This window comes from Festucalex cinctus, chromosome 4, assembly GCF_051991245.1.
Source record: "Festucalex cinctus isolate MCC-2025b chromosome 4, RoL_Fcin_1.0, whole genome shotgun sequence".
Classification (NCBI taxonomy): domain Eukaryota; kingdom Metazoa; phylum Chordata; class Actinopteri; order Syngnathiformes; family Syngnathidae; genus Festucalex; species Festucalex cinctus.
In genome coordinates, this window is record NC_135414.1 from 20,496,972 (window position 1) to 20,524,470 (window position 27,499).

At 40.0% G+C, this 27,499-nt stretch overlaps 7 protein-coding genes and 1 pseudogene across 8 annotated transcripts; 3 read left to right on the forward strand and 5 right to left on the reverse strand.

Moving 5' to 3' along the window:
• The first annotated feature begins 193 nt into the window (after positions 1–193).
• On the forward strand, positions 194–2,664 carry LOC144017734 (uncharacterized). Its single transcript, XM_077519615.1, has 2 exons — positions 194–597; positions 1,008–2,664. The coding sequence occupies exons 1-2, from the start codon at positions 468–470 to the stop codon at positions 2,153–2,155; spliced, it is 1,278 nt and encodes a 425-aa protein (XP_077375741.1). The 5' UTR covers positions 194–467; the 3' UTR covers positions 2,156–2,664.
• Positions 2,665–3,005: 341 nt separating this feature from the next.
• Positions 3,006–4,682, forward strand: LOC144017153 (uncharacterized; annotated as a pseudogene). Its single transcript, XR_013283118.1, has 2 exons — positions 3,006–3,607; positions 3,848–4,682. The product of XR_013283118.1 is annotated as an uncharacterized LOC144017153 (transcript).
• A 2,049-nt stretch (positions 4,683–6,731) lies between these two features.
• Positions 6,732–9,469, reverse strand: LOC144017739 (uncharacterized). The gene is made up of 2 exons (XM_077519621.1): positions 8,730–9,469; positions 6,732–7,762 (listed from the first exon to the last, which is right to left on the reverse strand). Exons 1-2 carry the CDS (start codon positions 8,920–8,922, stop codon positions 6,867–6,869), a joined length of 1,089 nt encoding a protein of 362 aa, XP_077375747.1. The 5' UTR covers positions 8,923–9,469; the 3' UTR covers positions 6,732–6,866.
• LOC144017154 (uncharacterized) lies at positions 8,774–13,427 on the forward strand. Its single transcript, XM_077518440.1, has 3 exons — positions 8,774–9,656; positions 9,943–9,995; positions 13,287–13,427. Exons 1-3 carry the CDS (start codon positions 9,464–9,466, stop codon positions 13,425–13,427), a joined length of 387 nt encoding a protein of 128 aa, XP_077374566.1. The 5' UTR covers positions 8,774–9,463.
• A 2,186-nt stretch (positions 13,428–15,613) lies between these two features.
• On the reverse strand, positions 15,614–18,091 carry LOC144017741 (uncharacterized). Its single transcript, XM_077519625.1, has 2 exons — positions 17,548–18,091; positions 15,614–16,673 (listed from the first exon to the last, which is right to left on the reverse strand). Exons 1-2 carry the CDS (start codon positions 17,738–17,740, stop codon positions 15,874–15,876), a joined length of 993 nt encoding a protein of 330 aa, XP_077375751.1. The 5' UTR covers positions 17,741–18,091; the 3' UTR covers positions 15,614–15,873.
• Positions 18,092–18,388: 297 nt separating this feature from the next.
• On the reverse strand, positions 18,389–21,191 carry LOC144017737 (uncharacterized). The gene is made up of 2 exons (XM_077519619.1): positions 20,733–21,191; positions 18,389–20,404 (listed from the first exon to the last, which is right to left on the reverse strand). Exons 1-2 carry the CDS (start codon positions 20,923–20,925, stop codon positions 19,506–19,508), a joined length of 1,092 nt encoding a protein of 363 aa, XP_077375745.1. The 5' UTR covers positions 20,926–21,191; the 3' UTR covers positions 18,389–19,505.
• Positions 21,192–21,756: 565 nt separating this feature from the next.
• Positions 21,757–24,458, reverse strand: LOC144017730 (uncharacterized). The gene is made up of 2 exons (XM_077519605.1): positions 24,099–24,458; positions 21,757–23,629 (listed from the first exon to the last, which is right to left on the reverse strand). The coding sequence occupies exons 1-2, from the start codon at positions 24,223–24,225 to the stop codon at positions 21,927–21,929; spliced, it is 1,830 nt and encodes a 609-aa protein (XP_077375731.1). The 5' UTR covers positions 24,226–24,458; the 3' UTR covers positions 21,757–21,926.
• Positions 24,459–24,990: 532 nt separating this feature from the next.
• LOC144017735 (uncharacterized) lies at positions 24,991–27,304 on the reverse strand. Its single transcript, XM_077519616.1, has 2 exons — positions 26,909–27,304; positions 24,991–26,599 (listed from the first exon to the last, which is right to left on the reverse strand). Exons 1-2 carry the CDS (start codon positions 26,985–26,987, stop codon positions 25,407–25,409), a joined length of 1,272 nt encoding a protein of 423 aa, XP_077375742.1. The 5' UTR covers positions 26,988–27,304; the 3' UTR covers positions 24,991–25,406.
• Positions 27,305–27,499: the final 195 nt, after the last annotated feature.

The window sequence follows — 27,499 nt, forward strand, 5'->3', positions numbered from 1 at the left end:
AAGGTCCTTCCTTCCACATTTTTTTTTTATTTATTTTTTATTTTTTGTTGTTTTTAAGCAGAGCAATCGTAACCAACATTTCGACACACAAATACAAAAGACTTCAGAGCAGCCAACCAATGAGTGCGGCACGTTGAAGCGCTTCATCCAATAATGAGCGGGCTACGTCACTGTGACGTAGTCAAAACGTACACGTCTCGTCTATGGCTGCACTAAACAATTCTTTCTGAATTTATACTGCAAGCGCCGACACAGTACGACATTATTTTACTGGACTTAAACGTCATTACTCAAGACTTCGTTGCCGTATAAACTCGCCTCGATGCATTTTAAGGCTTCTACAATAACCTAAGCGTTACTAGCTTAGCTTAGCTTCCTAGCTGTAAACAAAAAGAGGCGTTTGTTAACAACAGAACGCAAAGCAGAGATCGAGTCTAAGTGAAAAGTATGGTGCTTATCGTGTGAAAATGTGTACAAAAAGTGTGAAAGAAGAGTACGAGGAGGAACTTTGTGGAAAGAAAGAGGACATCGAGAACCAACATCAACGATTGGACGCCGTTTTCAAGAAGCCTGAAGTTGTAACGTACACACACAGAGGTTTGTTGCCCCTATTCTTTTCTTCTAGTTCTCTAAATGATAAATAAGTTATCGAAATATTTGTCTATGAATTTTACAATCACATTATCGATTCATCATCACACCTTTAATGTTCTGTATGCATGCATTGCTATGGCTTGTGTTGAAATGGAAATTGTTTTAAGGTTTAGAGCCACCGCAACATTAACGCTAGTTTGGGTTTAAAATATAGTCTCGCAATTTTCTGACATGCCTCACCTATGTAATATTAGCAATGCAGCCAAGACAAATACTATAAAAAGAGCAAAATCGACCATCGGAATTAAATTAAGACAACTTCATGAAACAAATGCGACAAAATCATGCAAATGCACAACAAGAAATGCCTTAGCCAAGTTTGACAAGCAATTTGTGTCTGTCCTTTTGTGAAGATCTTCATCATGAACAGGAGCCCTATCATATCAAAGAGGAAGAGGAACCAGTGCCTCTGTGCATTAAAGAGGAGGAGGCTGAGGACAAGTTGCCTTTCTCGTGTGTCATTGTGAAGATTGAGGGTGATGAAGAAAATGATGGAAAGCGTTGTGGAGAATCACAAGCAGACAGCCTCTCAGTTCCATTATCAGATAGAGGTGACACAACACCAGACACTAATGATGATGATGACGATTATGATTATGAACAACACCCAAAAGGTGATATGACGTGGCACGCGAACAACAAATGCTTGAAGTGCTCTCAATGTGGCAAAACATTTGGCACAAAGTATACTTTGAAAGTGCACACTAGAACACACACTGGAGAGAAACCTTTTTCCTGCTCGTTTTGTGGGAAAACTTTCCCTCATAAAGGAAAGCTGATAACACACACAAAAACACACACTGGGGAGAAGCCTTTTGCCTGTTCAGTTTGTGGTAAAAGATTCACTCAGAAAGGATATTTGGGAACACACGTGAAAACACACACTGGGGAGAAACCTTTTGCCTGCTCAGTCTGCGGTCTTACACTGACTCAAAAGTCAAATTTAAAAATTCACATGAGAACACACACTGGGGAGAAACCTTTTTCCTGCTCAGTTTGTGGTAAAAGCTTCTCGATCAAAAAAAGTTTAGTAAGTCACACAAGAACGCACACTGGGGAAAAACCTTTTGCCTGCTCAGTTTGTGGTCAGACATTCTCTACAAAGGGACATTTAAGACGGCACACTAGAACACACACTGGTGAGAAACCTTTTTCCTGCTTAGTATGTGGTCTTAAATTAACGCAGAAGAATAACTTAATAAAACACATGAGAACACACACTGGGGAGAGACCTTTTGCCTGCTCGGTTTGCGGTAAAACATTCGCTCAGAAGGCACAATTAAACACACACACAAGAACACATACCGGGGAGAAACCCTTTCCCTGCTCTATGTGTCCTTACAGTTTCAGTGAACGTTCAAAATTGGTTCGGCACATGAGAACACACACTGGTGAGAAAGTGTACAGTTGCAACGTCTGTGATGAGAAATTCTCGCATAAGTATCAGCTTGACAAACATGGATGTTTTGGTCAACCAGTGACAGCACTCAATATCATTTAATATTGAAGAATTCACTGTTATTATTACTAGAATGGGCGACATGATGGAAGAGTGGTTAGCACGTCTGCCTCACAGTTCTGAGGATTCGGGTTCGAGTCCAGGCTCCGGCCGTCCTGGGTGGAGCTTGCATGTTCTCCCCGCGCCTGCGTGGGTCTTCTCCAGGCACTTTGGTCTCCTCCCACATTCCAAAGAAATGCTTGGCAGCAGGTTAATTGGGCGCTCCGAATTGTCCCTAGGTGTGCTTGTGCGTGTGGATGGTTGTTCCTCTTTGTGTGCCCTGGCAACCAATCCAGGGTGTACCCTGCCTACTGCCCAAAGCCAGCTGAGATAGGCTCCAGCACCCCCCACGACCCTCGTGAGGAAATAGTGGTCAAGAAAATGGATGGATTACCAGAATGTTGTGTATCTTATTTACAATTAGTATTTTTGCTGACAAGTTTTTGTTTTGTGACCAAGCTTGTAACTCCATTTATTGATATTTCAAATAAAATTTCACCATTGAAATAAAATGACGTCATTTAAAATCTATTTGCTTTTTTTTTTTTTTTTTTTTTATGAGGAAAACACTGTGTTACAGACAAAAGACATTATAAAGTAAGTACTGGTACTACAAATTAATGCAAAGTGTAATTACTGTCTATCCTGTAGTATCCATGTGTTGCATGCGTGCCTTTAACACGTCATTCCGAGTGTGATGGGGAAAAAAGTAAGGTTCCCTGGTCGTCAATCATATTGTGAAAAGAGTAATTGCACAGATGTGTTTTTTTCTTTTCTTAAGCAACAAAAAATAAAAACGTTTGAGGTCATAGTTATAGTTGCGAGTGGTACAAATTTTGACAGTTTGCAGAAGTGTATGATCCAATTGAAGTAAATTTCTTGACTGCACCAGACCCAAATTATGAAACGATTTTGAAACCCTGACTGCAGTATTTTTATTCATCTATTTATGTTTTCCTGAAAGAGAGGCACCTGTACCAGAAGATATAGTGTGTATTACACGTTCACTCCTGAAGGGGGCAGTAATGCACTGGAATCTACGAACAGTATGAACCGGAAGTTAAAGTTTATGCGACACGAGCTCCAAAAGATAGGACAGCGTTTGATCTGTTGTATTTGTTTTCATAGACGTGTTTTCTTTATTCTGCACATATTTTCCTCATATGACACCATTAACATTTGTTTTTGTATCCGGCCAAATTCGTCATAGTGTCGCTGTCTGCCGTCAAACACGCCGCTTAGCACTGAGGTCCAGTGTGAAAATGTGTCAAGTGGAAATGCTGAGATCGTTGCTGAATCAGCGGCTAAGTGCAGCCGTTGAAGAAGTATGTGGCGTTCTTGCAAGAACGATGGCAGAGTACGAGGAGGAACTTTCTCGGACAAAAGAGGAGAATGAACGTCAGCGTCGGATACTGGCCACTGTTTTCAAGCCGCAAGTTGTGTTTCACAGAGAAGGTTTGTGCATTATCCGATCGCGTCTTTATATCATGAGGACGAATAGATTTTCTTTGTTTTATTATTTTTTTAATACGCGTTTAACATGTGACAGCATAGTGCACTAGTGGTTACCAACAGCCACACAGGCAAGTGGTTCAAGCACACTAAAATTTGCACAATGTAACTTATTCTCATATTAATTACTGTTGTATATTGAAGCCAAGGTTCAAATAATGTGTGTCCTCTTGTGTCCTGCAGAAAGTTCCAGTAAAGACTATCTTCCCGCTGAGCAACAGGAGTGAATCTCCAAGGTGGAAATGCAAGAGCTCGAGCCTCCCCGCATTAAAGAAGAAGAGAAGGCTGATATCAAGTTACCATTTACTGGTGTTCCTTTGAAGATTGATGATGAGGACGAAGAAGAAGGAGATGGAGACCACTGTGTGCAAATACAAGCCAACAGTCTCTTAGCTCCGCTATCAGATGGTGACAGCATAACGTCACACTCTCCTGACACTGATGACGAAAACTCTAAGAGTGATATGACAAATCACACCAGCAAGAAATGCTGGAAATGTTCTCATTGTGGGAAAACATTTCACTATAGCAGCGCTCTAATGAAACATATGAGAATTCACACAGGAGAGAAACCGTTCGTGTGTTCAGTTTGTGGCAAAAGATTTGCTCACAAGGGAAATTTGACGGCGCACACAAGGACGCACACTGGAGAAAAACCATATTCCTGCTCAATCTGCAACAAAAGTTTTACTGGTCGCTCAGCATTGATTAAACACATGAGGAGACACACCGGAGAAAAACCTTTTAGATGTTTGGTGTGCGGTAAAAGATACACACAAAATGAAACTCTGAAAGCTCACTCAAGAACGCACACTGGTGAGAAACCTTTTCCTTGCTTAGTCTGTCACAAAAGGTTTACTACGCGTTCATCATTTGCCCGACATAGAAGAACACACACTGATGAAAAACCGTATTCTTGCTTAGTCTGTCATAAAAGCTTTAGTTCACATTCATCACGTGCTCGACACAAAAAAACACACAGGGGAGAGAAAGTGTTGAGTTGAATTGTGTGCAATGACACATTCCCCCACAAGTATCAAGTCACAAATGTGTTGCAGTCAATGAAGCTGCAGCACTTTAAATACGTTGGAAAATGTGACTTTTGCATGTATTAAACATGAAAAGAACATGCTTGGTGGTTGTGTATTCTATGATAACATTGATGAGCAGGTCATGTTAAATAATTTTTCAAAGCTAAGACTATTTGGAGATCAAGCAAATTTATTAAACAAAAAGTAAAATTAGTGTTACGATCCAAACAATTTTGCTTTCAAACGTTTAAACGTTGTTATGTCTTCCCTCAGTTGTAAATGTATAATCATCACGTAGACACAATTGTCCCTACTTTTGGTTATTATTTATATTTTTGAACAAATTTCAATCAGAACTAATGGAAAATGCTTATATTGAAATATACAACTATTGTTCAACTTAAGTTATAAAGCAATTGTGTGACAGTGAAAATAATGCTTATAGATCTGTTAAAAGTGTAGACAAATTTTGGTACAGACAGTAAATAGAACAAAACCCAATTTGTTGATAAACTTGACATTATTTTTCTTATTTGACATCTAAAGTGATGTGGGACCGATCAGGCCCCGGGCCTTGCATTAGACACTTGTGACATAAGGTTTTTTGTTTGTTTGTTTGCTTTTTTTTACATCATGGCCTAAAATCTATTCACGACGCAGTGAAGAACAGAAACAACGAGAAGAAAAATGCCTCTTTATTTAAAAACAAAGTATTTTACATATGAAACGGCTTACATAAAGCACCTTCACAAGCTAGCACTATCCAGGTGGGTACTTTTTCTGTCAATATTGTGGACTTGTGGATATTGTCCATCACCATTTTGACATGAAATCGGAGATGGGCCTCTGGCCATGTGATCACCTCATCTCTTATATCCAACAACTGTCCTGTTGTGGATGAAGGGAGCTTTACATCGGCACACATAAGTCCTCCACTGTCCCCCAAGTCAAAGCCACGATTTGCCAGCACCAAATCACCTGGTAGCAATTTGTCTAAAAATCCCACCATTTTCAGGAAGGTGCTTGTCACTAACACAGTTGGAAAGAAACGAAATGCAGCCCAGTGGTGTAACACCAATAAGGTACTTGACGGTTGGGTTGTATTTGTAATGGGAATGTGACTGAGCTTGAGATTTCAAATTGGATGGTTTCCCGATGGAAATTTCAAGACAGTCCTGGATTACAAACCCCCCGGTTCCCAAAGCTCTCCACAAACAGATGGGGCATAGTGTCAAGCAATATACAGTAGTTCTACTTGGCCAGATCAACAAAGCAGTACTACGTACATGCAAAACATTTAAGGTGTCAGTGAATATCCAAGATGCTGTTTTTCTGTCTACACAAAACATGTGGCCTAATGTTGAATAAGGGTAATGAAAAGCATCTGAAAATGAGACAGTAATCCAGTCTGCATAAGGCATGGTCCAACAAAGGACAGAAGAGCCATTAAAATGTCTAAGTTGGGAAGTCCAGTGTAGTACTTCAATTTGGCGGTTGTCGTCCTTTAAGAACTCTTCATCCATTATCCTCATGTGAAACTCACGATTGGGGACTCGGCTGTCTTCAAGGAGGCGGTCAATTTTAGCATGATGACTTTTTTTTTTTTTTTTTTTTTAATATAATGCTGCTGTAAGGTGTAAAAACAACTGCCATCTTGATAAAGTCATGAGTTGTTCGCATCGTGCGCTCACGTGGCTGTAAAACGGCTCTTTTGATTAACAGAATGGAATACGTAAGCGGACATCTTCAACTGACGAGAGATCTTCAATTGGAATTATTTGTTTAGGAATGACATAAAAGTCTGCATGCATACAGTAGCCGGATCTTTTATTGTTCCATAAATTCACTTCAAATGAAGGCGATACTCTGACCTTTCACATTTTTAGCTGTAAATGTTTTGTATAAATTCAAATGGAACGATTTGGCCCCTCTTGTCGTCCTTGTTGAGACTGTTGATGGGTCATTAATTCATCGGAATAATTCAAAGCACAAACAATCATGATTTTTTTTAAAAACCTTTAATGGGTGAAGCGAGATTACAGGATAGTAATAATAACTGCAGTAGATTACACAAACAATCCAATAACACAAGTCATAAAAACTACATAAAACAATCAAATTGAACCAAAATTTTTGAATCAGCAATCATGTTGTGCAGTGTGAACGTAGCCTCAAAATCTTGAGTTTACTTCAACTTCCGCAGTTTCATTAGTCCCGTCACACTTGTGTTTAATAAGCTTCTCCTTCCGAGAGAATTTCTTATCACAAGCACTGCAACTGAACCCTTTCTCGCCATTGTGTGTTCTGATGTGATATGTTAGAGTAATCTTTTGTGTGAATCGAAGGCCGCACACCGAGCAGGTGAAAGGTTTCTCTCCAGTGTGTATTCTCATGTGCGTCAACATATTTGACTTGATTGAGAAGCGCTGGCCGCACACGGAGCACGTAAAGGGTTTCTCACCCGTGTGTATTCTCATGTGTTGAGTCAATGCCGACCTCTCAGTAAATCCTCGACTGCAAAGTGAGCACGTAAAGGGTTTCTCTCCCGTGTGTGTTCTGATGTGTGTAATCAAGTTTTCCTTTTGGGCGAACCCTTTCCCGCAAACTGAGCAGACGAAAGGTTTCTCGCCAGTGTGCGTTCTCATGTGCACTTTCAAAATGTATTTGTCAACGCAAGCTTTGCCGCATTTGGAGCATTTAAAGTGCTCGTTGTCGGAGTGGTTTCGCATGTGTCTTTTCAGAGAATAATTGCTACCAAATGTTTTGTCACAATGTGAGCATTTGAAGCGTTTCTTATCACTGTGGCAGGTCAAATCTGTGTCGGGAGAGTGTGACTTTGGGTCGTCGGTATCTGACAGTGGAGCCAAAAGGCTGCCTGCTTGCGATCCTCCACAATCAGCTTCTTCTTCATCGTCGCTCTTCACAATGACACGGATCACTGCCGACTCCCGCAGTTTAAGATGATCCCCCTCCTCTTCCTCTTTAACATGGGGTGGATCTGGCTCCTGCTGCTCCATCCTGGGGCTCCACTCCTGCTGCTCAGGGGGAACATCTTCTTCACTGATGTCTGCAGAACACAAACACAACTTAATCTAAAAAAAACACACACAAGGTTTTAACCCAGGAAAGCAGGAAACTGTGCACATGTGCTTTCACACAGCAACGCTGCTTACCGCAATCAGATAATTAGATGTCTAGTTCTCCAAAACAAGTCATCTATTCGGATGTAGATATGCACATAGAAGCAAAAGATCCTGGATGCTAATGCTAAATCGATTGTAATTACATCTCTGCTCTAAAACAAGTCATTTATTCAGAAGTAGAGCTGCAATTAGGAGCAAAAGGTACAGGAACTTTGCTATTTCTGACCTTGCTCATCTTTAATGTGAAATTCACATCAAAGGCCTGGGCTTTCTCAGAAGACTTGGTCTGGCTCACAGCTTGAATTCAGCACACAAGGTCTTTTGACAAACGCAGCAGTTGCTGTCACGCTTACGCTAAACACAAGCTGCCTCGTGATCACAAACATGCAATTGCTTACACTCACAAGGAACGCAGCATACAAGAATAACCTTGAAAATGCCACACAGGCTGCACGCAAAGACACTGTTATCCGATCACATGTAGCTTCCTACTGTGGTAAAGTTCCATTACTGATTGTTTGCGAAACCAATTAAAATTGATCATTTATGTTTTGTTTTTGTTTTTTTGTTTTTTAGACCTGGCGTACTTGATAAACATATAAATTACCCCACCCTACATTATTTATGAGCCAAATGCTCTGATAAGTTTGTGACGTGTCATCATGTAAATCTGAAATATCTGCAAAAGGTATTTTTCTTTTTCTTTAAGTACACAATGCATATACAGTACTTACAGGAATAAAGTTAAACTTTGTTTTAAAAACACAATTCCTTTTTGTATAAAGGCATCTTAAAAAAAAATAAAAGACTAAAATAAAAAGGGCATACTGTTATGAGAATAAATTCGTATTTTTGAAAATAGGCAATAAGTGTATCTGTCTATCAACAAACCTGGTCCGTGTAATTCAACTTGAGTCGTGTTGAGAGCGTCCAGCAGATGACGTTGTCGCTCGTTCTCTTCTTTGGTCCGACGAAGTTCCTCCTCGTACTCTTCTATCGTCCTTTCAAACACTACACATATTTCTTCAACGGCTGCATTTAGTCGTTGACTCAATAAGGCTCTCAACATTTCAACTTTGCACATTTTCACAATCGTTACTGGTCGTACTTGTGCGTCTCTTTTCTTTTGCTCGCATGCAAGCTAAGCTTGAAGCTAAGCTAGCTGGAGATGCTGCAAGTAAACCGAGATGAGTTTATCTGTGGCACGGAGATGGAACTGATGATTTTACTCCAGTACGTACAACGTCGTGGTTTCGGAGCGTGTGTCGAATCATTCAATTAGGCTTTGTTTTCTTCCTTCCTTTTTTTCCCTGATTGTGTGGCTGATTCGTCCTGCTGTCAAGCACGCTGCCTTTCGACTGTTTCGCATGCCAGTCCGGTAGGTGGCGGTAATACACAAAAAGTTGGTTAGTCAACCTCCATATATAATCCACGTGAAGAAGAAGAAGAGCTAAACCAAAATCGTTTTCATTAGCTTTCGTAGCAGTGTTATTCTTCACGTACTTCTCGTATATGATATGACTCCATCGACATTTCTTGTATCAGATCAAATTCGTCATAGTGTACTAATTTAGCTTGCTGCCTACCATTAAAGACGCCGCTAAGCACAGAGTTCCAGTGTGAAAATGTGTAAAGTCGAAATGCTGAGAGCGTTGCTGAATCAGCGACTACGTGCGGCCGTTGAAGAAGTTATTGGAGTTTTTGCAAGAACGTTAGCAGAGTACGAGGAGGAACTTTGTCGGACAAAAGAGGAGAATGAGCATCAGCGTCAGTTACTGGCCGCCGTTTGCAAGCCGCAAGTTGTGTTACACGGAGAGGGTTTGTGCATTATTCGAATCGTGTCTTAAATGTTTTAAATAATTAATCAGCAGGACGAGTACTTGTTTCATACGCGTTGAATGTCGGGCAGCATATATTGTGCACTAGTGGACACTGTCAGCCACCCGGTCGAGTGGTTCAGGCTTCTAATCTCAGTTTATGCCATCCTGTGTAAAGCTTGCACATTCATTTACTCGTTCTCATATTCAAAGTTTTTTTTTTTATTGTTTCAGTCTTTACTGAGGTTGACTTTTCCAAACCATGTCGGTCTTCGTGTGTCTTGCAGAAAGTTCCAGTAAAGACTATCTTCCCGCTGAGCAACAGGAGTGGATCTCCAAGGTAGGATCACAGGAACCCGAGCATCCCCGCATTAAAGAGGAAGAGGATGACATCATCCAGTTGCCATTGACTGGTGTTCCTTTGAAGGTTGATGACGAGGCAGAAGAAGTTGATGGGGAGCACTGTGGACAATTACAGGCTGACAGCCTCTTAGCTCCACTATCAGATACTGAAGATACAACATTACACTCTCCTGACATTGATGAGGAGGAACATTCTAGAGGTGATGTGACAGGTCACACAGACAAAAAACACTTGAAATGTTCTCAATGTGATAAAGCATTTCACTATAGCAGTGTTCTGATGCAACACATGAGAAGTCACACGGGAGAGAAACCATTCGTGTGTTCAGTCTGTGGGAAAAGATTCCCTTACAAGGGAAGTTTAACAGTGCACACAAGGACACACACTGGAGAAAAACCACATTCCTGCTCCACATGCAACAAAAGTTTTACTGATCGCACGGCATTGATTAAACACATGAGGACACACACCGGAGAAAAACCTTTTAGATGTTCGGTGTGCGGTAAAAGATACACACAAAACGAAAGTTTGAAAACTCACTCAAGAACGCACACTGACGAGAAACCTTTTTCTTGCTTAGTCTGTCATAAAAGCTTTGGGTCGCATTCGTCATATGCTCGACACAAGAAAACACACGAGAGAAAGTGTTGAGTTGAAGTGTGTGCAATGACACATTCCCTGACAAGACATAATTGTCATAATGAAAGTGCAGGACTTGAAAGACTTTGGAAAATGTGACTTTTGCTTGTATTAAACACTGAAAGAACATGCATGGTAGTTGTGGTTGTCTGTCATGAAGACTTTAATTATCAGGTTTATGTTAAGAAAAAATATTTGAAAATAAACATTTTCATGTTAAGGCTGAGATTATTTGTGGATTATAGAAAATTATTTCACTAGTAAAACTACTGTACTCTGATTTACAATCTAGCTAGTAGTAGGAGTAGTCATTTTGCTTTGAAGGTCTTAGACCAGTGTTTCATGCATTTTAGTCACAGGCCACATAACATCATCCCTCTATAGTTTGCAATAGAGGGTTGACTGATTTATGGCATCACCACCACAGTGGCCAAAACGTTCCTCATTAAAATTACACTGCACTAATACAATAACCACCAGGGGATGCTGGAACAACACAAATGGAATACAACCTTGCATTTTTAACCAATGTGTCGCTTTAAATGTCACATGATGTCGTGGAAATTTTAATGCCATGGTATTGTGATATTGTCTTTATGTTACCACATCTGCCTGATAGCGTTTGCGGTTCACAGAGGAAAAAAAAAAAAAAAAAAAGGGTGGGAGTGTTACTGTTGCAGTATGTTTCCTCACTTTTGGTTATAATTGTAACAGTGTTAGCCTAACTACTGCATGACATCAGTAAGAAATATTAATGTCAAAGTCAATCTTCAGCTTGCCATGTTACTTTTCACAAAAGTGCTCAGGTTCAGGAGTGAGGAAAACACCGCTCATATGTTGATGAATTATTCAATTTAATTCTTCTCTCACAGGCGCTACATCAGTACTGCTGTGCCTGTCAGATACAATTGTGTCCAAAACAAGTTGTGGGTTTTGTTGTAGCAGACATTTAAGAAGCAAAAGTGACTAAAGTCAAAAGAATGATAAAATGCAATAAACTGGTTGGACCTTACAAGGACAAACTATAAGACTGTATTTTCCTTCAAATGTACTTGTAGTTGTATTCTTGAAATTCTCTGGCTAAAACGACTTCAAAAGACAAAGTTTAAAGAGACTTATTCTTTCTAATCATATTACAACTTTATTCTGTAAAAATGCTTTTTATGTACATTTATTCATGTAAGATTACAATTTTATATATATATATATGTGTGTGTATATTTATCATGACTCACTTCATATATCTAAAAGACCTCCCTACAGTATACACACATACTTGACACTGCATTTCTTCCTTCCAAATAATTGGAAGCCATTTATTTTCAAGCATAATGCTGTTAAATACGGCAAAAGTTGAGCTTGCTGACAAGGTTATAATGCTACAACATAAGTTTGACATGATATTTAAATGTCCGGGGATCATAGTTTGTGGTATATTTATTAATATTAATGTAGGCAATTCTGAACACTTTTAGGGTAGATCACTTAGTTGCACTATTTGTGGCAGGGCTCTGTCCCTATTTCCTTCTCCTTCACACACAGATGTTAAAGGGATAACTTGGTTGAGCCCACTCTATTGCTAACCAAAACAACAGCAGCTAATGACACTGAATGGTCACTGGTTACAAACTTGATTTTTATTAGGATCACATATACACGTTTACATCCTACAACACAAAGTTAAAGGTTATTCACAATGTAATCAAAGCTATTAAGATAGCATTTATCATATAATCACACATCGCAACTGAATGGTTTCTCACCAGAGTGTATTTCTATGTGTTTTGTGAAAGGACCCCTTTGAGAAAATTCTTTACCACAAATTGAGCAGGAGAAGCATTTTGCTCCAGCGTGCGTTCGCATGTGCTGAACTAATCCCGAGCGATCACTGAAATTTAATTTGCAGATGGCACACATGAAAGGTTTCTCTCCGGTGTGTGTTCTTGTGTGTGTCGTTAAATGTCCCCTTATAGAGAATGTTTTACCACAAAGTGAGCAGGCAAAAGGTTTCTCCCCTGTGTGTCTTCTCATGTGTTTACCCAAATTGGAGCGATCACTGAAAGTTACGTTGCAGACTGAACATGCAAAAGGTTTCTCTCCAGTGTGTGTCCTTGTGTGTTTAACCAGCGCTGAATGGTCGATGAAACTTTTCTTGCAGGTGGAGCAGGAATAGGGCTTGTCTCCAGTGTGAATTCTGGTGTGTGTTATTAAATGTGCCTTCTGAGAGAATCTTTTACCACAAACTGAGCACATGAATCGTCTATCTCCAGCGTGTATCCTCATGTGCACTCTCAAACTAGATTTGTTACCAAAGTTTTTGTGACATTGAGAACATTTCCAGTGTGTTTTGCCAGTGTGACACGTCATACCAGTTTTTGAGTTTTCATCATCAGAGTCAGGAGAGTGAGAGTGTGATAGTAGAGCCAAGTGGCTGTCTGCTTGTGATCCTCCACAGCGGCCTCCATCACCTGCTGCTGTCAAATGTTGACTTGAGATGCTTAGAGGCTCCGCTGCTCTATTCTCACCACTCTGACTTTTGTCTTCATCATATTCACTCTTCACAATGACACGAGAAAATGGCAACCCCAGCAATTGACGATGCTCTCGCTCCTCTTCCTGTTTCATTAGGAAGGGGTCTGCCCGTGCCCTCTCCTCCTCTTCCCCTTGATGTTGGGAAGGCTCTGCCTCCTGCTGTTCCACCCTGAAGTTCCACTCCTGCTGCTCAAGTGGAAGATTTTCTTCACTGACGTCTGCGGGACACAAAAATAAATATTGTTACGAAAGTAACATTTCTCCAAAACATTTCATACACAAGGTTGTCTTTGAAAATGTACATTGACATATTCATTTGCATTTCCCCCATTGAACCCAATCACAATGATTGTGTCAATGGTGGAGACAATTCACAAAATGCATTGTAAATATCTATATCTATACATATATATACATACATACATATACATACATATATCTATATATACATACATATATATATATATATATATATATATATATATATATATTTATTATTTATTTTATTTTTTTAAAGTCTACATGCCCCTGTTTTTGCAATATAAAAGATGAGACAAATAATTTCTAAAATCTTTACCACCACGAATGTGATCTACCACCTGTACAACTCCGATTAAAAAAAAAAAATGGAGAGGGCCGTAAAAAAAAAAGATATTGCGGTTTGTTTTTCAGCTTTGCGCACAACCATGAGGATGTCATTCACACATGTGAAAAGGGAGTCAACCGACACCTGACACCAATTAATGTCAGTCAGTCATTAGTATTAGCACAAAACCTCCAGGTTTGTTAGAAAGGTAAAGATCTTGAGGAACTTAATCGTTCATTATGACACTAACACAAAACACACATCCAAATCAACAAACGAATGTCTTTCCAAGTTAAGGTTTTGAGCCAGCAGCCAGAGTCCAGACCTGAATCACATTGAACATCTGTAGGCTGACCGGAAGAGGTCAGTGCACAGGAAATGCCTTCGTAATTAGGCAGATTTGGGCTATCAAATCAATAATTCAAAAATCGATAAGCATCAGAACAAAACAATTGAGTAGGCATCCAATACGACAACCGCGTTCACAGGCGTGTGAAACCAAATTTAAATGCGTTGAAAACGATGAAGATGACAAACCCGCTCTGTGTGGTTCATCTTGAGGCCTGAAAAGAGCGTCCAGTAGTTGACGTTGTCGCTCGTTCTCCTCTTTTGTCCGACAAAGTTCCTCCTCGTACTCTGCGATCGTCCTTGCAAGAACTCCAAATATTTCTTCGACGGCCGCACTCAGACGTGCATTCAGCATCGCTCTCAGCATTTCGACTTTACACATTTCCACACGATATTAACAACATATACTCACACGCAAACTCTACGCAGTGGTGTGTTGATAACTGAACAAACGCCTCTCTTTGATAGATGCTAGCAAGCTAAGCTAACTCAATGGAGTTGGAGATATTATAAAATCCAACAAGAAGAATTGATTGGATCGGATACGATAATTTAATTAAAGCTATTTTACTCCTGTTAAGTAACGACGAGGCGCTCTGTGTCGAAGCTTCCGTACATTGAAGAATGATTACTAGTGAAGCGCGTATGGTAAGACATATAAAATACCGTAACCGGAAGTAAACCAGCGAAAGGGGAATTCTACGGCATTTCTATTTGGACAAACTACGTGCAATTCCTGCAGACTAGACCGTTTGTTAATTATAGTGCGTTAGTGCCTCCTGCAGGTGTGGAAATGTCATTCCCCACTTGACCTATTTCTTCTACTTTGCGTTCAATTAGGCCTACTACAAAATGAGTCATGGTAGACCTTGTTTACAGACCATCCCCTTACCAGTACTTTACAAAACGTTTGCAACTTTGCGTGGTTGACTATTTATATTTTTGCTAGCAGTACTGTACTAGAAAATGAATATGAGGCTGACAAGTGTCCAGAGATTCACTCTACTGTACTGTATAGTCATCAAACGAATGGATAGAAAATGTTTAATTCTAGACTAAATACAATTATGATAAATGAGTACTATTAGAATAAAATGTTCGTTTCATTAACACAAGTACGCAAGAAAAAGTTGTGTGGCGAGATTTCCATCTAGCAGACACATCAGAAAGATGTAAGTGTGCCCATTTTTAGTGTCGGAGTAATCAAGTGGTGAATCTATTTTCACAAGAGGGGGAAAAAATGTGTGCTGGAAGAGTTGAAAGGAGGTTCATGGTATAACACACATTTGATAGTTGTGCCTTTGCTGAATTTGATTGCATCTTTACTGTATATTTGAACAGTGTAGCACTAAAAACACATGTAGAGAGTCAATTTCACAATATGCACTTGTTCCTATGGAATTGAGGTTCTATTAATTTAACCCATTTTTATTCTGTTTTTAATAGAGAAAATAGCATTCTATAAAAACATAGCTGAGCTGATACTGAGACATTTTCAAAACTTTATGTACGCAAACTTTACCGTGGTTTGACAAGTATAGTCATGTACATACGACAATGACGAGCATTCATGGCATCCCTTAGACACTACATTTATATGCATACATCATTTACAAGTTGATATTTTTTCATCGTTTTGGTAAACTAATACAACTGTAAACTGTAATCATGTTACCCTGTTGCATGAGTTTGACCAGATATGTAGTATACCTTATCAAAGTGCAGCTTTGAGTGAATCTTGTCCACAAACTAAGCAGATGGTTTCTTCCCAGTGTGTGTTCTCACGTGTTGTCCCAGATTTGAATGAACATTAAAACTTGGGGTGTACACCGCGCATGCAAAACGTTTGCCCCCGTTGTGCGTTTTCCTGTGTTGAATCAAAGCAGAACGATCACCAAAGCGTTTGCTGCAGAGTGAGCATGAAAACGGTTTCTCGCCAGTGTGCGTTCTTGTGTGCGTTATCAAGTTGGCCTTCTGAGAGAATCTTTTCCCGCAAACTGAGCACATGAATGGCTTCTCTCCTGTGTGAACCATCATGTGCCTTCTCAGATTCCTCCTGTCGCCAAGGGTTCTCCCACATTGAGAGCATTTCCAGTATTCTTTGCCGGCTGTGTGACTTTTCATGTGCCTTGCCAAAGTATACTTGGTACCAAATGTTTTGTCACATTGAGAGCACTTGAACTTTGTGTTGTTAGTGTGCCATGCCGTATCACCTTTAGTGTGTGATGTTTTATTGCCCCCATCTGATAGTGGAGCTAACAGGCTGTCTGCTTGGGATTCTCCACGGTGGTCTCCATCACCTTCTGTTGTTACACGTTGACTTGAGCTACTGCTTGGTGGCTGCATCCATCTGCTCTGCTCACTTTGATGGTGAAGAAGCTGTGACTGCTGCTCATCATCCTCACTCTTGAAAGGAACACAAGTCAATGGCAACTCGGCGATGTCGGCCTCCTCCTCTTCCTCTTTAACATGCACGACCTCTGGATCCTGCTGGTCCACCCTGGAGCCCCACTCTTGTTGCTCAGGGTGAAGGTCTTCCTCACTGACATCTGCAGGACACAAGAAGACACATAATTAGTGAAGTTCAGCCTTGCTCAGTTAAGGTAACATAATTATTTCATGGTCATGCACATGATTGCTTTAAGTATATACTGTTAAGTAATATTAATGACTGCATTTGTGTAAAACAAAAAAAAATGTATATCTTAATTACAACAATATATAACAGACATACACAAGTAGCATTATTAAAACAGGACAATTTAATCCTTTGCAGTGTAAATTAAATTAATATCGGACACAGTTGAGGTTAAGAGGTTAGAATTGTCCTCAAAAACTACTATAGATTCTCATTTGGCCCCTTTGAAAAATTAATTGCCCACCCCTGTTCCAAGTTGTCAAACTCCGGGCCAAGTACAAAGCATGCCTGTTTATAGTTCAGCCATTTTCGTTCGATATTAGGATCAATGTGTGGAGAACACCACATTGTTTTCTTAGTCCAATTTGGATGTCACAAGTTTTGTACTTATCAACCATTCAAAGGACTACCATGATTATATCAACGAGGAAGATGAATTAAAAATAAAAATTGTTTAACAAACAGTCCCATGCCAATTTAATTTACATTACATGGACCATAACTATTGATTCTCAATGTGCTACTTTTGATTGGCCAAAAGAAAGAATGAAAAAATGAAGAGAACACCGTTGGGGGTGTATTGACTCAAACACAATACTATAATTCAAGGGGTAAATGTGCTTCTGACAGTGCTTAGGCTGGCTCTGAACGTTTACCACCAGTTCAGTTGTGATTTACTTGTACTATTATTAATGGGGACAACGTCGACCCCCAGTTCCCGGATGTTCCACTTAACGTGGATTGAGAAGCAATTATAATTAATATAAATCTCGATATAAACAAACCTGCTGCAAGTGTCTCAGCTTGAGGCCTGAAAACGGCGTCCAGTAGTTGACGTTGTCTCTCGTTCTCCTCTTTTGTCCGACAAAGTTCATCCTCGTACTCTGCTATCGTTCTCGCCAAAAGTCCAAAAATTTCGTCGACGGCCGCACTTAGTCGCCGATTTAGCAACGCCTTCAGCATTTCTACTTTGCACATTTTCACAGACTTTGCACTCAACTTGCTCACTTCCGCGTCTCTTTGTTCGCAGCTAGCAAGATAAGCTAAGCTAAGATGCGCTAACTGGAGAAGCTTCGAAGTGCAACGAGACTGCGCGAATTAATCAACTGAATTGTTAGTCAGTCAACTTAACTGGAGTAATCGCCTACTGTCTGGCTGCACATTCTGTGTCGAGACTCGTTGGTGCGTCAAATAATGCAATAAGTTTATTAGGAAAGCGTTGAAGGAGGCTTGTTCTGTCGTAGAGACGATGACGCTGCCGATGACGCACATCACTCAGGCTTCTTTGATCTTCAAAGAGATCAAACGTGTCGACGTCATTTTTAATTATATATTTTTGTTTAAACATGACTATCAAAGAGATGTTGAAAATGACTAAAGACATGTGACGTAGTTCACCAGCATTCGGCTTTTAAGTGGCGTTAGATCACCCTCCCCCCCACCCCCCCACCCCCCACGCCCCCCCCCCCACGCCCCCCCCCCCCCCACGCCCCCCCCCCCCCCCCCCCATGTTTCCTTCGGGCGACAGACTAGACACTTACTACCTCTACCAGATGTGGAGGTGTTATTAAACGCTTGAAACGTATTTAAGACAACCAGAACAGTCCAAACAATGAACACTACAGCGCAATTCAACATTTTATTAACATAAAGGTTTTTTTTTTTTAAATGAAAAAAGACGAACACAGAAACTTAGTAAAACGTATATTAAACAGTCCAACAAATGTGAACCAATATAAAATAACAGTACTACTTTCGAGCTTTGAGTCTTCATGAAGGGTTTAGCAGGCATGCATGCAAAACAAAAAACATTACCTTAGGCTTGTTCCCACATTCCAAATACAAGCACGTTAAGTTGCATATCTTCATATCCCAAATTGATATTGCATAACCATTTGGATATGCAATATACAAGTAAATCCTCACTTCCTGAATGGAACAAAGGTAAAGCCATGGTTGCAGTTCATACCTGGAGAACATGTGTTACAAGTTGCCATTACATGAGTTTGTAGTTACAATTCCCATTACACTAAGTTATTAGGATGCAATCAATATGAGTGGTGTGGAATGGTAAGGCACGTCATGTGGGAATTTATTTCATAGCTTTCCATTCTGACCCATAAAAATAGTTCTCGAAGTGGTTAAATCATATTGAGACTTTCCACACATCCACATGGTTTAATGCAACTGACACTTTATGTAGAACAATAAAACAGCTCCAACACATTACTTATTGAAAGAGTTCTTGGAGAAGAGCTTCAAAAAACATATACATAAAGACATTCATAGAGGCTAAAGAATATGCCTTTGTTTAGTTTTTTTCCAATGCCTATTAACCTGAACATTTTTTTGCTCACAACGCAAAAAACAAACAAACAAAAAAACAAAACAGCAGAACGCCTTGCATCCATTGCACTCGTATCTCAAGGTGCAACTATAAGTTCACTCATGAGTCAAATAAAAAATGTGACACTTAATTACAACATATGGGATCAATGTCAGCGGGTTCGGCCTCCATAATACATATTGAACAATTATCACAACCTCATATTGATTTAGCGGAGTATATTTTCCTAAATAAATACAAAGGATGCACCCGTCTCTGTCTGCCGTTTTTTCTGTAGCTCCACAGCACACCATGGAACACATTACAGTACTTTTCTAGTAACCATGTTTGGTCCCTACTTGGACAGGGATTGATTTAAAACACACCGTTAAAAGTTCATTAAGTTTGTTTGTAACTTCATTTCTTACCACTACACTTGTGTTTGTTAAGGTTGTCCTTCCGAGTGAATTTCTTATCGCATACACTACAACTGAACACTTTGTCACCCGTGTGTGTTCGTTGGTGGCGAGTACAAGTTGAATAAGCACTAAAACTTTTGTTACAAATTAAACAAGAAAATGGTTTTTCACCCGTATGTGTCCTTGTGTGTACCTTTAAAAATGCTTTCTGAGAGAACTTTTTCCCACACACCGAACAGGAAAATGGTTTTTCACCAGTGTGTGTTCTCATGTGCACTTTCAAATATTCTTTTTGGCTTAGTCTCATCCCACAAACTGTGCAGGGAAAAGGTTTCTCGCCTGTGTGTGTTCTCGTGTGTTTTATCAAATGTACCTTTTGATTGAATCTTTTACCACAAAATGAACAATTGAATGTTTTCTCTCCTTTGTGAATCATCATGTGTCTTTTAAGAGTGGCTGTGTTGATGAAAGTTTTTTCACACTGTGAGCATTTAATGTGCGTGTCATCGATGTGACATGTCATATCACCTTTTGAGTGTTCATCATGATCAGTGTCAGGAGAGTGTGATGTTGTGTTGTCGCTATCTGACAGTGGAGCTAAGAGGCTGTCTACTTGTGATCCTCCACCTTTTGTTGTCACGCGTTGACTTGAGCTGCTTTGAGGCTTCGCCGCTCTATCCCCAATATTTTGATTGGGACCAAGCTGTGACCAATGCCCATTGTCATCATTTTCATTGTTCACAAGGATGCCAGTCAATGGAAAGTTGGTGACATCAGCCTCTTCCTCTTTGATAGAAAGGGGCTCTTCCTCTTTAACATGGAGGAGCTCTGGCTCCTGTTGATCTATCCTGAAGTTCCATTCTTTCTGCTTAGGATGAAGATCATCTTCACTGATATCTGCAGGATGACAAAGACACATGGTGTAGTCAAGTCTAGCTTCCCTCAGTCAATATCAACTTTTTATTTTTCTGCTTGATTTTTATAATGGTAAATATAATCAAGTATAGTGTAATTGGTTAAAATGGTTGAATGCGATGAATGCGGCCTATATAGTAATAAAGGTTGCAAAAATGTAAAAGTCAGTGCATTTGTTTTAGGGCATGAAGAAAAATTATTAAAAAATAATTTAGCTGCATAATAACACGTGGATGCTTCTCGGCATTTACATAATACACTGAGATATTGTTTAGAACGCAAATAGTAGTTGAAGTAGAAGAGAACAAACCTGTATTATGGAACTCAACCTGAGGCTTGAAAACAGCGTCCAGCAGCTGACGTTGTCTCTCGTTCTCCTCTTTTGTTCGGCAAAGTTCCTCCTCGTACTCTGCTATCGTTCTCTCAAACACTACAAATATTTCTTCGACGGCCGCACTTAGACGTTGATTTAGCAACGCTCTCAAGATTTCGATTTTACACATTTTCACACGATAATCACAACAATTTTCACTCACACTTGATCTCCTCTTATCGAGACGATGCTAACTTCCGCGTCTCACTGTTCCTAGCTAGTTAAGGCTAAGCTAGCTGGAGAAGCTTCACAAATGTACCGAGACGAGTTTATTCCGCCACAAACAATTTCATTCTGTTTTACGATAGATATATTTATAATAAACTATTACGGTTGCAACAACGCTGCACACGTCTTTTTTTTTTTGTAATCTTCCGGCAGAAAAAAAAATTACGACTGTCCATTACTGCCTCTGTCAGGTGTGGAGTGGCATTACACGCGTAAATGACCACAAATAAGTGAAGCTTGGCGTGTATTCTGTATTCTATTCTGTTTAAAAAAAAATTTGCTTGTATTGTGTATGTGTATGGTATTGGACAACTTAAGTCATGATTAAATTGCCAATGTCCCTGATACAGCACACTTCCAAAGAAGTTGGAATGTTGTGAAAAACTGTAAATTAAATCAAAATAGGATGATTCACAAATCTTTGAAGTTGTAGTCAATTAACTACAAAGAGAAAAAACCCCCAAAACATTTTGGCAGAATTGAGTGATTATGTTGCCATTTTCCCAGCAGTCATTTACAGCTAGTACAATCCTAGTTTGAGCAGCGCCAGCGAGACAGCCAGGATCAAAACGGGTCGAGTTTCTCTTTGCTTTATTTGGGAAGTTGAATCCAGTGTGAAGTGTGCCTACATCAAAACACAAAAATGACAAAGACAGCGAAGGACAAAATTCTGTTTTTGCTTTATTTCTCTATTGTATAAATTCCAACAACAGACAATTTGAATAAAGCACAGCTGTCAATGCACTGAAACAGAAAGTGAAGCTCCGTCAATAACAAAGGTCAAGTCCCAACACTACTGAAAGAGTTCTTTAGAAAGTCTGACACACCATCAACACTACTTACTGATATCTGTTGTCACATCAACTAATTAAAAGTGCTTATATTGTCTTCCCATCTGCAGCTTTATTTCTTACCAGCACACTTGTGTATCTTCAGATTGTCTTTGCGAGAGAATTTTCTGTCACACACACTGCAGCTAAACATTTTCTCACCAGTGTGTGTTGTCATATGTCTATCTAAATGTGAGCGACAAGTTAACCTCATACCGCACACCAAGCACGAATACGGCCTGTCGTCCGTGTGTGTTTTTTGGTGGCGAACAAACGAGGACTGAACACTAAAACTTTTGTTACACACTGAACAGCTAAAAGGTTTTTCACCAGCGTGTGCGCTCGTGTGGATCATAAAATATTTCTTTCCAGCAAAGCTTTTACCGCACACAGGGCATGTAAAAGGTTTCTCTCCAGTGTGCGTTCTTTGGTGTCGGACAAATGATGAACGACCACTGAAACGTTTGTTACAGACTGAACAAGAAAAAGGTTTTTCCCCTGTGTGTGTTCTTGTGTGTACCATAAAATAAGTCTTCAAAGCGAACCTTTTACCACACACGGAGCAGGTAAAAGGCTTGTCACCAGTGTGTGTTCTTTTGTGTCGGGAAAATGTTGAAAAAGCACTAAAACGTTTATTACACACTGGGCAAGAAAACGGTTTTTCACCAGTGTGGATTCTTGTGTGTACTATAAAATGTGCCTTTTCGCCAAATCTTTTACCGCACACTAAGCAAGGAAAAGGTTTCTCGCCAGTGTGTGTTCTTTTGTGTCGAACAAACGACGAACGGCCGCTGAAGTTTTTGTTGCAGACTGAACATGTAAATGTTTTTTCTTCCGTGTGTGTTCGTGCGTGTATTGTCAAAACGGACTTATGAGAGAATTTTTTACCACACATTTTACAGGAAATGATTTTTTTGCCTGTGTGTTTTCTCAGATGTGTTTCCAATTGCGTATTTTGACTCTCTATCATTCCAGACGCTGAACAGAGTGGATTCAATGTGGTTTGTTCAGTGTGGTTTCTGGTGTGTCTTACCAAATTTCCCTTTTGAGAGAATTGTTTACCGCAAAGTGAGCAGGCGAACGGTTTCTCACCAGTGTGCGTTTTTTTGTGTCGGATAAACGATGAACGACTACTAAAACTTTTGTTGCACGCTGAACACGAAAATGGTTTTTCACCAGTGTGTGTTCTTGTGTGTGTTGTCAAAACCGACTTCCGAGAGAATTCCTTTCCACACAATGAGCAGGAAAATGAATTCCCACCCGTGTGTGATCTCATGTGCTTCTTCAAGTGTGAATTTTGACGGAATCTCATACCACAAACTGAGCATTGTTTTTTCAGTGTGGCAGGTCTCGTGTGTGTTCTTGTGTGTCTTATCAAATTTCCCTTTTGAGAGAATTCCTTACCACAAACTGAGCATGAAAAGGGTTTCTCTGCTGTGTGTGTTCTCATGTGCATTTTCAAAGCGGAGTTGTTGCCAAAGGCTTTTTCACACTGAGAACATTTCCAGCGTTTGTTGTCAGGACGAGACGATGCATCACCTTTAGAGTGTTCGTCATCATCAGTGCCAGGAGATGTGTTGTCACTCTCTGCTTGGGATCCCCCACAGTGTTCTCCATCACTTTCTTCATCTTCACTCTTCACGATGATACGAATAAATGGCACCGTCGTGATATCCTCCTCCTCCTCTTCCTCTTTGATGTGGGAGGGTTCCAGCCCCTGCTGCTCCACCGTGGAGCGCTCATGCTGCTCAGAATGATAATCTTTTTTACTGACATCTGCAGGACACAACAAGACAAACACAAACAACAAACACAGAGTACATGGTTTGGACAAGGCAGTCAATCTTGTTTCATTCTTCAGTGTGTATTGTGTTCCTTTCTTTTCAACCATGGGTTAATCTAAAAATCCTATTTCTGTATTACTTGATTTTTTTAATTTTTTTTTTAGTGACAAGTACAAAATCTTGAGACAAGCCATTGTACATTTTGTTAAACTCATGCACCATTCTATATTGTGGGCAATTTTTTTTTCTTTTGAATCCGTTTTTAATCATGTGTGCTTTATTATTTTGTTTCTATCCTGGGTAGTCAACATAATTGGGGGAAAAAAAGGCTTGCCCTGAGGATTTTTTTTTCCTCCAAAGAGTTGAATAAATGAATGAAATTGAAACTTTAGTGTGAAACTACACCTGTTGATACTTGGATACAGAGGGACCAAACATTTGCAAGTGAGAAGTGATCAAACCTTCTCTGTTCACACCATCTTGAGGTTTCTCGAAAACAGCGTCCAGGAGTTGACATTGTCGCTCGTTCTCCCCTTTTGTTCGGCAAAGTTCTTCCTCGTACTCATCTTTTACACTTTTTGTGCACATTTTCACACGATAATCACAACAATCTCTTTCTTCTTTGCGAAGTGCTGTGTTGCAAACGTCGGCCTCTCTTTGTTCGTAGTCAACAAGCTAAGCTAAGTCAGCAGCTCGTGAAGTCTGAAACTGAAGTAAAGCGAGCCCCTGCGACTACGAAGAAAACAAACCAAAAAAACTCGTTTGCGCCAAAGAAATGTGCGTACAATAAATAAATACCAAGGAAATAAATGACACAGTCAAAACGCTAACTTCTTTCCGTCTGCTTGTTTTTTTTTCTTCTTGTTTAAACGGCGGTTGGTAACCAGCCTTCAGGCACATTACTGCCACCTACCGGACTGTTGGTGCAGATGGGATTTTGGAACTTGGATTGGATTGTGAGGTCACAATAGACATGGTTAACATAAGGACCACTCCCAAATGAATTTTCTCAGGCAATGGCATGACCTGTTTTGCTCAGGAACTTACAGCCCAAGAACCACGGATGAAGCAATTTAATGCAAAAGCCAAAAGGTAAGCAGAACTGCAGTTTTACATGAGACAATATCACATAAGACATCGCTTTATTTATAGACAGCATTTATACACACAAGGTAACTCACTGTGCGTTACATGATTAAAAGCATTCAACTAAAGACATTTTAAAACTACAGAAATAAAAGACAGCTTGCTAAAATGACTACAGGCAAGGAAAAAAAAACATTTGGATTTTAAAAATGGTTCCAGAGATCTCAATCATAAGCATTTGGGGGGCGGGGGGGGGGGGGGGGGGGGCATCTTATTAAAATCATTTACATTTGTGTGAAGCCTAACAGCTAATTTTTTGTCTCTGGGTGCCAATATTTAACCTGACCTGCAGACTGACTTTTTATTGCATGAGCATTTCTTCAATTAAGGACCTAACCCCATTCTGTGATTTATAGACCCGTAACAGTAGCACATAGGTAGAAATCGACTTGTGAAGGGTTCACATGTCCAATCACTTTCACCCAATTACTGAGAAGAAGAAGAAGGGAAAAAAAAAAGGATTAAGTGCGGAGTAATTTCTTATGTGCTCCAACATCATCACTATATGAGGGGAAAAAACAAAAAACAAAACCTCATTTATCACAATAGTTTCTGGGAAAATATGTAGTCGGGAAAAATGTTATTGTAACAGGCCTATTCACCGCTAATTTACAGTTGCTCTCCTAAGAAGTACACTTGTGCCTCTCGCCCTGATCCTTAGTAGAGAATCTTTTATCACACAAACTGCAACTAAATGGTTTCTCGCCAGTGTGTTTTTTTATGTGCCATGTCAAATCTCTCTTCTGAATGAAACTTTCACCACAAACTGAGCATGAAAACGGCTTCTCACCATTGTGTTTTCTTATGTGCACTATCAACATTTCCTTAAGAGTGAAACTTTGACCACAAATTGAGCATGAAAAAGGCCTCTCCCCAGTGTGTGTTCTCATGTGTGGTTTCAGACTTGCTTTATAAGTAAAAGTTTTACCACAAGTTGAACAAGCATAAGGTTTCTCCCCAGTATGTGTTCTTGTGTGTTTCATTAAATGCCACTTTTGTTTGAAGTGTTTACCACAAACAGAGCAGCCAAAGCGTTTCTCCCCAGTATGTGTTGCTGTGTGTGCAGTTAAATGATGCTTTTGATTGAAGCTTTTGTCACAAAATGTGCAGGCATAAGGTTTCTCTCCAGTGTGTGTTCTTGTGTGAATCTTCAAAGTTGACTTTGAATTGAATCCATTACCACAAAGCTTGCAGACAAAAGGTCTCTCCCCAGTGTGTGTTCTTGTGTGCCTGATTAAGCTTCCATTTTGAGAGAAGCTTTGACCACAATCTTGGCAGAAAAAAGGTTTCTCCCCAGTGTGTGTTCTTGTATGCACATCTAAGCTTGCTTTGAGAGAAAATATCTTACTACAAACTGAGCAGGCATAATGTTTCTTACCAGTGTGTCTTTCCTTCTGTACTTTCAAACCTGAGTTAAACGTTTTCCCACATTGAGATTGTTCGGACAGATCATCAACATCACCACGATCAACATCACCATCACCATCATCATCATCATCATCATCATCATCATCGAGAGACGTGTTGTCACGCTCTGATTGCGGAGACCGGAGGCTGTCTGCTTGTGATCCGCCACAGTGCTCTCCATCATCTTCTGTTTTCACAGGTGGACTTGAGCTGCTGCTCTGAGGCTCCAACCCTCTTTCACGCTGACTTTTGACTTTATTACTCTTCAAACAGACACCAGTTAATGGCAACTTGGTGATATCATCCTCCTCTTCTTCCTCCTTAATATGGTGGGGCTCTGGCTCCTCTTCCTTGATGTGAGGATGCTCTGGTCCATGTTGTTGAGGGCAAAGACATTTTTCACCGATGTCTGCAGAACACAACAACTGCTTTGGTTAAGTCGTGATTGTTTAACAGGGTTTAATGGGAACAGGGAATCACATTAATCTTACTTTAAAAGACAGTAAAGTACTGATAAATTGACACTGCTTAGTTTGCACATGTAGGATAGAATTTATCAAACATTTGTCTAGCGGGAAGCTTTTAGCCAAGCAACATTTGATATAAAATAGCTTGTAGCGTAGAGTGATACATTTTCCAAGTGACTTGCCTAACAGTGAGAGAACAATAAAACATTCGTAATAATAGATCAGCACGTGCGATTAAGTAGTGAACAAACCTGCCCTGTGAAGCTCAACTCGAGGTTGTTTCAAAACATTGTACATAGCCTCTTCTTTTGTTCGACGAAATTCCTCCATTTAGTGTATTGTCGTCGTTGTATACGACATAAACTACACGTACACTTTATGTCTATTACGAACGCGTGTCTTTGTTAGCGACTAGCAAGTTAAGCTAAACGAAGCCAAGCTAAAGCTGCATTGAGAAGTTTCAGAATGCTCAGCCGCCGAGACGAGTTCCGGACAAGAATATTGGATTAAAGATGGTTGTCCAACTTGTCCAATAATAAATTAGTGGTGTACTGTACGTTGTGGCTTGAGTACGTTCAGTACAAATTCGGGAGGAATTTATAGATACCGCGTCGAGCAGTAACTAAGGGCTAGTGCATTTAGCGGCAGCCGCATGTCGCGCATCAGTGACGTCACTTCCGCAATGCCGCGGCCTGCCAACACTCGCACCACACGATGAAGTTGCCAGTTGTGACGCAATTGCTATGGTCCTGTATATGTCCTCTTTTTTTTTTATTTTATATATATATATATATATATAGTAAATGTAAAGTAACCCAATAAAGATTGGGTGAGGTCCTAAC